General features: G+C 30.0%; 1 protein-coding gene across 4 annotated transcripts in view; it reads right to left on the bottom strand.

The window, feature by feature from the left end:
- Positions 1-12433, bottom strand: part of ClC-a (chloride channel protein 2) — a 546687-nt gene that overhangs the window by 39401 nt on the left and 494853 nt on the right. For all 4 annotated transcript variants that reach the window (XM_089595612.1, XM_089595611.1, XM_023391243.2 and 1 more), the window contains one exon: positions 2073-2296. In XM_089595612.1, the coding sequence (XP_089451738.1) occupies positions 2073-2296 (224 nt within the window). The remainder of the gene's footprint in view (positions 1-2072; positions 2297-12433) is intronic.

Here is a 12433-nt window from a genome sequence, read left to right on the forward strand (position 1 = left end):
TGAAAAGAAGAAATTGCGAGAAGAAGCAAAAGTGCTACAAAATAAAATGAAAGAAATACAAAAAAAAGTAAAAACAGAAATTTAGTAAAATATCTAAAACTTTTCCAGATTGTACTGTGATTTTGTTAAAGTATTCTCTAATGAACAATTATTCATAAAAAAGTTGGTTGTTAAGTGATTCATTATAAGTAAAATTTAACATTTAAATCTAAATTATGATTATTTATTCACCTTACATACTTGTTCCACCATACGTTCGTAAAAAATGGAACCATGGTACACAGACCACAATCGTTGTTCCAGCATACGTACATATTGATTATTTCGTAATTCTTTTCGTAATTTTTTATTTTTTATCATTTCTTGATTTTTTAAAGAGCTATGGCCTCATAAGAACCTAATTAATCGATAAAAAATTTAATCACTAACCACAAATTGATTTAGATACCCATTTTGTACAGGAAACTGAAAGTACTTTAAAAATCGTTCCAGCATCACTACGTTTACTTTATGCTCAGCTAACCTAGAGTCCTAGGGATTTTCTTGAAACGTTGAAACACGAAACCATGCTAGATGGCGCTAGGGTCATTCGGCGTTCAAGGGTACCAGTATTCTCGGCTGCCAGAAAATTTTCTCACTGTAAACGCAGCCTGATTTTACGTTTATCCAATTGCAAGGGTTTAACGTATCCTATATCCATAACTTCTATGATCTTTGTTTTTTTTTCTCATTACCTTTTTCCCCCCAAGGATGCGAATGTTTCGTGCCCCTCAGAAGACTTGGTCATTCATCTAACTGGATAATATATACGAGTTGCAGTGATTGTCCAAAGCACACCCTAGCTATTATCAAGTTAATTAAATTTATATCTTTCAATGAACCATCTTTCTCGTTGTACTGATTTTTTTTTTTAAACCAACAAAAACTACTTATGAGCTGGCCAGGTTTTGGCTTTTCGTGAAAACGAAGCTCTTGAAAGTTCAGAGATCACCACAAAAACTTATATTTTTTTTTTCAAAATCAGATTAGTGGTTTTTTTGCATTTGCATTACTCATCACATTGAAAAAGCCCGAGAAAAGACTTTGATACTTTTGGATAGGATTCAGACATACTACCCCTCGATTATATCCGACTAGGAGACTAGGACGCTAAGCCCCAAGTATTTAAAGTTAAAGCTCTAGATGAGTATGATATTTTCTATAAGCAAAAAATAAATAATCCACCTTCAAGTAGGCTCAATAATTCTGACGTTCAAAATACATCAGCCAAAAGTTGTTCTAATAATATGATGTTAAAAAAAAGTTCTAATTACAATTTCAATTATTGATTTAAATTTACAATTTCACTTTGCATAAAATTTTGTTGTATGTAAGGTATTTAATTTCTCATAGTTAATTTTAAATTGAAAACTTTTGTCACCATAAAAAGATCATTATACAGAGATTGCTAAGGTTGAGGTAGTACTTTCGTATAATAATTTACCTACATGATTTTAATAAAATTTACTACATTAGATAACAGGTATTATAGAATAATCTAGAGAAATTTTGTTGGACATGGGAGTTTTACTACTTATCAGTTTATTATTTTATGAGTAAAGGCAGTTTATTTTGTACTACAAAAAACTGACCACCAAGATATTCATTAAAGTTTACGAAGATATATATTTTAGTATACATGTACGAAAACGTTGCTATTAAAGTAAAGGTCTTAATTTATTAGTGCAGTATCGACAGTACTACCTTAAATAATTGTAAATATATAAGTTACCATATATTAAGAAAAATACTGCAGTCGTGAAAAATTTTTGTGCTATAAGTTATTATTTCCCAAAGGATTAATGCTTCATAAATAAAAGCCTGACATTGCATAAAATATATATATATGTATGTATAAAATTTTCTCAGGAAAATTCAGAAATACGGGTCTTTCATTAAAAATACGCATTTTATATCGATATGGCGTTATTATTGTAAAAGCTCATAGTTGGACATTTCAGATATTAAATATTTAACTGTAATTAAAAGTTATAAAATTTTCTTATTGTAAATACTTATTTTTAATCGAATACCTGCAGTCTCCTCTCTCTACCAATATGCTTTTCGATCAAGTTGATTAGTTCTAGTCTCTGTATTGATCCCAATAGAATCATTGAATCTGGATTATCAACCAATGGAAACCCACGCAGCTTTTTATTATCCTTCAAAATTTCTTTTAGCCTGTGATACGTTATCCCATGCCAAATATACTTCACACCACAAACCATGAAATCTTCTACATAAATGTTGTACATTCCTGAAATGTTAAGAAAATATAAGTGTATGTAAACTATTCTAATAGGAGACAACCTGGTAATTTTGTTACAAAGGTTTCCAAAAATTTGTTAGCTCAGTGTATGGAAAGATATTTTTTTTATAATAATTTTTCATACAAGATTTATTTACAAAATACACTAAAAGACTTTTAAAATTTGATATCAGTAATTGTTACATTTACTCAAACTGTGGCAAATTAATTACTTAAATTATGCTAACAATGGTAATAAAAACTACATTTTAGTAAAATTTTAGTGTTCAAAAAAATGTGTTTGTAGAACAATCATGAGCAACCACAATAAACTTCTTAATTTGCTGTTTTAAAAGTTAACGAAAAAAAAAATAGATTACTGTTATCCAAATAATTGTCTTTCGAGTCGAATTCGAGGGTGGTAAACCTACAGAGGCAGGAGCGGACTGAAATAATAATAATGGCCCTGTTAGTGCAAAATTAACTGGTAACTTTCTACCATCTCCTAATAACTTTAATTAAAGTGAATGATCACCATCCATAGCTATGCGTCTAACGATGAGCATTAAACAAAAATAATTTGTTTCTTTTTTTCACTTTCTTACTTACAAAAATTCGGAAAAATATTAAATTTAAAAGAAAATTATGTTATGACAGGTAATTATTTCAAGAATTTTGAAAAACTGCTATTTTTGTTAATTTTTTCTGATTTTACAAGATTATCGACATTATTAACAAATATCTCTAACAATTAAAGTGCGACTTTTACATCTTGTCTTAAATCGTTAATTATAAAGAACAAGTTTTTAATCTGATACATCAACGCAAATATGGTCATATTAAGTTCTGATGGTCGTCTTAACATCTCTTAATTATTCTTCGCACGACAGGATCAGCTTTATTTCGTTTTAATAATAAGATCCTTGTAAATACCAGCATAAGATATGTTTATTTGTAAAACATTACGTGAAGCTATGATATTCTGTAAAAATAAAGGTCTATAGATCTAATTTTTGACTAGTAATCTCGAGTTTATTTGCAACAGCTACATCTCAAGAAAAATAGAACAAAGTTAACACCTTTTTTTTCGACAAATTATTGTACAAAGTGCAATTATCCTATAAATTTTTAAATTATTACATTGAAAACTAATTTTAATATCTCAACATGAAATTTTTTAAGTTTAAATGAGCTCTATGTAAAAAATTTAACAATTTATATCGGTCAACTTCCAAATTTGGTAATACTTGGAAAGTTTCCATTTATTTTTAATAAAGCAAGATGGCAAAATGATTGGACAGTAACAAAATCAAGTTTGATTCCGTGCTTGTACTGTTATTTTTGTGATAAGTTGAAGTCTTTCTAGCTGTATTTTATAAAGGAAATGTTCTCTAACTTTTTTTTTACTTTCCAAAATCATTTACTGTAAATAAGTTCGATACTTACAAACAAAAAATTTTGATACGTTCATCAATGCTACATCCTTTTTATTAGGTTATAAAACAACTTTTTTTGTGCATTTTCACCCCCACCGTTTTTTTAGCTTCATCCATTTAAGGGTTATGAGATCAACATGTACGTTTCCAAATTGGTTCAAGAACTTCAATACCGAGAGTCATCCATTTACTTCTTAAACTGAAATACGCATCATTGATTTTACTAGTAGGTCGTCAGCTCATTGCAAACATTCAGTGTTATGGGTATCCGATATATCGAGCTACACGATGGTTATCAACTTTCTGTTCAGTATTATTGTAACTTCACTCACTGACTTCCATTATAGGTGGCTTCCATTACACTTCGTCGTCACCTCCCGTAACAAAATTTCTGCGCGATATCGTGCAAGATATCCTACACGAAATTTTATAGAATATCGTGTAACACTGTTTGCACGATAGTCTACACGACATCCTACACAATATTAAGCAAGATTTTTGGCAACAAAAAAATAAAAAAGTATAAACTGTAACCAATGTAATTTTAAATTTTTTCCGCTCAAAAGCTGTTAGAAAAGCTAATGTAAGTAGTAAAAAAAAACAATCTGCTTACTCCAGGGAACGGATTTGAACCTCGTCCGCGGGAATTGCAGACGAGTGTCTTACGCACTTGGCCAGAGTGGATTAGACTCTCGTAAACGAATTTACTTCCTTATAAGGTACATCTGAAACTTATGCTTATTATTTCATCATTTCGTGAATAATATCTACCACCTTGGTTACCTAACTCATAATTCACATCTTACAAATCTACATTTTATATTGTTTCGTGTCTCTTAACACGTTCGTCAACAACAAATCTCGTAATTGATTTTACAACTACTTTTCGTTCACGGATTTTAATTATACTTTACATATACTTTTCATTCCAAGGGAAAATTAGTCGATATTTAGAAGTGTAATAAATTTGTTGTTATATCACCACAAAGGTATAGATTACCTTTCCCTCTTTAATACTTTAATCTGGATATCGAATACCAGCAGGAAAAACAATTCTTCACTTATCTATACAGTACTCAGATAAATTATATCAGTTTTTAAAACATAAAATTATACATAAAATACAGCATTCTTAAAAACTATTAGATTTGAACAAAAATTAGGAAAATTATTTCTCAACTAGAATGAGAAACTGTAAAAAAGCAATATCCTTAAGACATAATAACACTATTAAATGTTATTTTCTATATTTTTGTGGAATTTATTAAGAATTTGTTTTAAAAACTGTATGATTTACACAAGAAAATTAATATTTTTGTAACTGTTCTCAAAGCCTGTCAAAATTATTTTAAAAGAACATAAAAACTTTAATCAATGTTGTTTCATGTAAAACTCAATTTAAGTAATTTTGTTTTTCATAAATTTAATCATAATAATTCTGTTTACATGGTTTAGTAAAATTCAATTACTAAAATTGTAAAGAAAGATCATATTCATTTTGTTTTACATTTTTAAAGATGAAGATTAGGTTTTAACAGCATAACAAATTTTGTTTAAATAATTATGAAAGTTTATTCAGTGCTACAGTTTTACTGCATTGCAAAAAGCAAATAATTTACAGCTTTAGTACTGAAGATTAGATTTCAATACGTTTAAATAAGATGTGTCAAACAAAAGTTTCAACTTCACCCATAATTTATGATCCTATTAAAGTTAAATAATTAACCTCAAATGATTAAAAAATATAAAGAGTATACGGAATTTTTTAGGCTAACGCTATAAGATCACAAGTCTAGCACCGTCAGCTACACTATTAGTTTTAGACCCAGATTTATCGGGCTTTAGACACAGATATTTCCATATTTTTTTTCTAGTTAACTGACTTATTTAATTGTTAGTTTCTATTTCTTAGAACATTTTATGCATCTATAATAGATTGAAAAATTTTTGTTTAATGTATGATGGTTTGAAAAGGTGTACATAAGGTCCAAACATCATTTTTCTGCTTTTTCAAGGAAAACTTGTGAATGTAAGATTACTTAAAATAAAACAGAAATACCATTTTCTTTAAGAATCGAAAAAATATATGTAACAAAAAATTTTGATTTTCATTCTTATTACAAGCAGTATTAACAACATTTTTAGGGCAGAATAGAAATGTGCAAACTATCTTTAATAAATATGTTCTATACACCACACTACTTTTACCGCTTGCGCTTCCTACGAATATTCACCGTTTCCATCAATGAAATCGATTTTTATGATTATACATATAGGTGTATTTGAAGAGAGTAGTAAAGCAGGTACCTATAATGTTTTAAGTAAAAACAATTTAAAAATTTGAGTTTGAGAACTAAAACACAGTATTTGGTTGATACTTCTTGAAAATTATTATTGTCACTGTCATGAGTCTTGTATCTTAATAAACAGTACCTTTAAAATTGTTAAATATGTGTATAAATATGTATGTATTTACTTTGAGTAGTAGTATTAAAAAGATCTTAATCCCGTGACATTTCAGCACACTAAAGTTAGACAACTTACACAATTTTCAAATAATATAAACGATCGAGAAACATTACTTGTTGACGGTTTTTTGTTGTAAACATAAGTTTTGTATTTTTAAAAGTAAAGAACTAAATAAACTTGACATAAATATTTTTAAAACTTTTTTGTTTTGCTATTTTAATTCAACATGCATTAATAAGAATGCAAAGTAAACCCTATATGATACTTCTTCACTATATTTCACAATTTTTTCCTTCAACAAAACGATGGAAAAGGAATTATTGTTATTAAAACTATAAAATATAGTATAAATTGAACAAAACTACATAAAATAACATTTGCTGATGTTATTATGTCTTTAAGATAATGTTTTTTTACAGTCTCTCATTCAAGTTGAAAAAAAAATTTCTTAATTTTTGTTTGAATCTAATAGTTTGTAAAAAAACTTTATTTTATGTATAAACTTATGTTGTAAGAATTTATGTAATTTATCTGAGTACTGTATGGATAAGTGAAGAATTGTTTTTCCTGCTGGTATTCGATATCCAGATTAAAGTATTAAAGAGGGAAAGGTAATCTATACCTTTGTGGTAATAATAACAATAAATTTATTAGATCCTAGCGGGAATTTGCAATCGTAACATAATGGAAGAAAAAGTAAACATGTGTGATTATACGCCGTGACCCGTAAGAAAACGTAAGAAGATGTAAGGAACTATTATTCCCAAGAAATTTAGACGTGTTTTACATTTTATTATATTGTATTACGTTTTCTTACATTTTCGTTACGTTTTGATATGATTTACCACATACTGTTACACTAATAATGTTTTATAATAATAACTTAACTTTTTTTTGTTAAAAGTAATTTTTATTAAAAAAATTAAAAAAATGTGTCTGAAATTTATTAATTATACAATCAACAAAATATAAAAAAGTGTCAGAAACTGCAAAAAACTGTAAGCTGTTATAAAATATTACACATGACAATATTTCCTTACGTTTTAACAGAGTTTATTACACTTGCTTTTTCACGAGATTTAAGTAGCTTTTTAGAATCATAATAGTAAACGTTACGAGTCGTAAGATAATGTATTAAGTTGTAGTCGACTGTAAGTAAATGTAACAAAACGTAACAAACTGTAACTGTGGTACAAAATCTAACCAAACCTTACATTACATCACAGAAAGTTACGGTTTGTTAAGTTTTCTTACATTGTTTTATTTTTATTGGAGCACTTTTAAATATGAACTAATTTTTCCTTGGAATGAAAAGTATTTGTCAAGAATAAGTAAGATTTATAAAAAAAAGTAGTTGTAAAATCAATTACTAGATTCATTGTTTACGAACGTGGTAAGAGACACGAAACAATATAAAATGTACATTTGAAAGATGCTCATTATCAATTAGGTAACCAAGGTGGTAATTATTATTTATAACATAATGAAATATTCAACATAAGTTTCAGAAGCACCTCATAAGGACGTAAATTCTTTTCCGAGGGTCTAATCCACTCTGACCAAGTGGGTAAGGCACTCAACCATGAGTCCTCTAGACCAGGTTGAAATCCCCTAACTGGAGCAAAGAGATGTTTTTTTTTATTTTGCTACTTATATTGGCTTTTCTAACTGCTTTTAAGCAGAAAAAATTTTTAATTACATGGGCTACAGTTTATACTGTTTTATTTTTTAGTTGCCGAAAATGTTGCTTAATATTGTGTAGGATATGATGTAGACTATCGTGCAAGCAGTTTTACACGATATCCAATAACATTTCGTGTAGTATATCTTGTAAGATATCGTGTAGGATATCTTGTTAGATATCGTGTAGGATATCTTGCACGATATCGCGCTGAAATTTTGTTACGGGCTGGCGGATCCTATCAAACTAAATCGCAAATCTAGCATTGGTACTGCAAAAGTTTGAAATTATTTAGTGCTATAATTATTATTTTTTATCAAGAAAATAAATATGGAAAAACCGACTAGGAAGTGTCAAGAATCAGTATGCAAAATTTTATCAAAATCAAAAGATTGTTTGCGGTTAGCGATTACAACGGTCTTAAGGTCATTGCTGCATATAATAGTATGATGAGACAGTAAAATCATGCTTTTTTCAAGCTTAAGAAATATTTATTTAATTGGAGGTCGACAACAAAATGCTCTAGAGTAAAATTTTTTGTAGTTTTTTGCTGATTTTTCTTAATTATACACTATTCATTTAATAATAGTGCTTTCTCATTTTAGAATTTTATGAGCCATTTACACTAAAGTATACGTTTATTTTTAAAGATAATTTTTTTATCACATCAGATATTTATATTTATATTCGATATTCATAATTATAAAAAGATACACACTAACAATATACATACTGGTGTACATGTATTATAATGTTTTACAGCAATTCTGGCGAACTATGCGTACAACTGCTTTTCATTGCTGTGTTTCATTAAATGTATATGCTATCGTCAGTAGTATATTAAAAAACTAAGTCAGATTAATTGAGAATTAATCACTTACACATTCATTGGAACATCTTGTTTTACATGGCGTTCGAATCATTGAACTACTTATGGAAATACGCACACAAGAAATTACCTATCCAGAGGTGTGAGCAAAGTAAGCAGGTATTACGTGTCAAATTCGTGAGAATTTCTTACTTAGCCTCCTAGCTACAAGAGTCACAGCCTTAACGACTGTGTTATCGTGATTGAGTATATGAATGTTGCTTAGTTATGTAATAAGCTAGTGCAGTATAAATTATTCGAATAAAAGTAAATTTATATCGATTGTAGTAAGCAACATCTACTGTACAGCGTAGATACAACTCGTACGAGACACGATGAAAGCAAGAGTTTGTTTAATAAGGAGTTGTTAGGCAGATAGATTATGGCTGTTGCCGGATACGCACGCTTGCGTCGTGTCTCTCTCAGTGTCATTAGAGTAACTGTAAGGATGGTTATAATTCTTCCTGAGCAGAAATGAAATGAGGACATCCTTTTTTCAAATCAGGGCCTGATCAGTCATCGTGATCAGGTCCTGGTCACTACAAGCGCTTGTAACGCTTATCTAATTAGGTACTGGTCAGCCAGCATGATTTCATCCTTAGAGCGTCTGCTATGTATATATTATATATATTTATATATATGTGTGTATGAATACTTACATATGTCTAGCAGAAAGCCAAGGTACTGCTCCAAAATAAGTCAAATTTTTATAAATATATGATTAAAAGCAAACTAAGATAACTATAATATAAATAAAAAAGAATTATTAAGTTGACTACAATTTCTAAAAAATGGACAGCAAAAAAAGAAAGGTTTTGCTTACCAAATATAGAGTCCGTAAGTATAGGTTAACTCAAAAATTTGGTTCTTGTAGTGATAGCAGTGACAGTGATAATTTTGAAAATAACATTAAAACAAACAAACCAGATAATTTACTCAATGCACAAAATGCAACTACGTTTACAACCGTTAAAACATTACAGGTCACCAATAACAATTACAAAAATACGTATTTTGAAGGCAGCTATGAAAATGAAAATAAATATTTTTTTCCATCTCATAAGACCCAATGTAACTTTGACGTTAACCCGGACAATTATTTAGAAAAAACCAAATTTAAAGAATGTTTTAATACTAGTGATAATTCAAACAAAAACACGTTTGAAACAGAAGAAAGTATTGGTGAGTCTGAAAGTTCTGATAGTAGCGATTCAAAAATAAACTCTAATTTGCATTCTCAAATTCCGACTAGCAATTATACATACAAATACTTATATTTATAACAAAGATAAGAAAATAAAAATCATATATTCAAATTGGATGGTTATAACTTAGATGACAAAGATTCATAAATCATGCAATGCGCATGTGCAGTCAGAATAAGTAACGATAAAATCATGCTGTCTGACCAGTACCTGGTCAGATAAGCGTTACAAGCGTGATCAGGACCTGATCACTAAAAAGGATAGCATGATCAGGGACTGATCAGATCCCTAATTCATTTCCTGCTCGGGTTTATTCGTGATGTTAAAAAAACTTATATATGAGCTTATCCGTTATTCTCTACATTGTGTATGCTACCTCGCCATACATTTATTTTATTAACATATTTATTATTAGATTAACAGCTGGGTAACTGATGGGAAAAAGAATTTATACCTATCACCAATCTCTATAATGTCGATAAACCTTATTATTTCTAAAGATCCAAAGTGCTTTTGCAATGTAGCCTTGATATGATAAGTAACATTAATTTTTTTAAATTGCTTAATACACAAAGCTTTTCATCTGCTGCTACCAGGCTCAATAGATATGTCATATACGTCAGACGAAATCGTTAGATTTTTTTACCTTGATTCACTTTTTTTGCAGGAATCGTTCCATTTATATTTACGTAACGGAGTCTCAAGTTTACTAAAAACTTAATCCTCTGATTAATTTTTTTTATAACTAACTAATGGCTTCGCCCCCTGTGCGCTCCGCTCGTTAACCCCCCAAACTGTTTTGATTATACATATTTCTAATAATTTCTTAATCTATATCAAATGATTCAATTTTAAAAATAAATTTGAGTTCAAACAAATAAAACAACTTCAATTAGCCAGCGCTTGTCTTCTTGATCTCATATGTACATTTCAATATACTGCCTTTCGTCACTCACAACCAATCAGATCACGACGTATTTTGTCGACAGTCATGTGATATTCATTCTTTTAGGATAGATAATACGTAAAAATTGGGATTTTCCCAGTCTATTCGTAATACTTCTTCTCTGATAAACTAAATAGTGCTAACCATCAGTAGTTATTGCGATACAGTAGCCTGTCACAACAAACCTCCACCACCTGGTGAAAGTTACCAAACAGAGCCACTGTGCCATTGTATAGTTTCTATAGGAGGGGGTACCCTCCTCTAACACCTGACCTGGAAAGATTTTCCGGGCAGGCCACTATGTATTTCGCCTTCTAACATTTTCTTATCAATCCACCGCTATAATTGGCTGAATCCTCTTTGTGTTTATGTCTCATTGTGCCAGGAGATAGAAAAAATTAATTAGGTCGATGTTTGTTCGTTGCTCCCGCATGAATGCGAATGTGATAAATATTCCGTTGGCTGCCAATTGGGATATGTAGGACAAATAGAGTGTTAAAGCATTTATTAGAGACAACAACAACTTATCCCTCGTGGCTTAAATTAAACGGCTTAATCATTTGTGATGTGCTACCACCACAAAACTTATACCATCTTGTGTTACCAGTAAAAATACAGAATAAGTTAATTTTTCCACTGTGTCATACATGTTGCGAAAATATGATTCAAGAAGATTGTCCGCACGGAGATGCGAATGACCGTATTTTGAAGGGCACATGGATATCTGACAAAGTCAAGATGGCTATTCAAGTAGGTTATGTAGTAAAAAATTTTTGTAAAATATGGCATTATAAAATAACACAGTTTAGTCAAGAAACTAATTAAGGAGATTAATTCGTGAATTACATCGACAATTTATTGAAGCAAAATTTAAAGGCCTCTAATTTCCCCCCCGAGTGTCTTACACATGAAGGCAAAGATACGTTTATTAATGAAATCCGAGAGGCTGAAGGATTGGACCTCGATAAAAGTGAAATAAGTTTTAATGCTTCATTAAGATCTGTTGCTGAATGTCTGAATCCTTTGTGGGCTCAATTTGGCTAACGCGAGAATTTAAAAAAAAAACAGAAGTCGTAATGACCGCTGAAACATTAATGGAATTACTAAGTAGTACATAAATAGATGCTAACGGTATTTTGGCTGTAAGCAATGATACGTTGTACATAAACTGGAGCTATAAAAAAGAGGCTTTAACACCAACTGCATCAGCTAGAGTAGTTATAGCTGCTTTTGTGAAGGCTCAAACTCGGTAAAAATCCTTCAGCTGCTCACAAGTATTGAGGCCAGATGCAATATAATATGATTTTGATTCTGTTTCTTACATGATTTATTATTGAAAAACTTCTGTTTATTCTTCAACAACGTAGACAATCATGCCAGAAAGGACCATAAAACTGTAATATGATACCACGATGATTATCTTCACCAATTTGTGGAGCTCAATAGCCATCGACAGTGATACCTTCCGGTAATCATCTCTCTCTGCATTGTCCAACATGCTCAGTGAATCGATCGAGAACATGCTTTCTTATCCAACACAG

The sequence above is a fragment of the Copidosoma floridanum genome, unplaced genomic scaffold (genome assembly GCF_036245765.1).
Source record: "Copidosoma floridanum isolate Cflo_tuat_1 unplaced genomic scaffold, Cflo_Japanese_pri ptg000026l, whole genome shotgun sequence".
NCBI lineage: Eukaryota > Metazoa > Arthropoda > Insecta > Hymenoptera > Encyrtidae > Copidosoma > Copidosoma floridanum.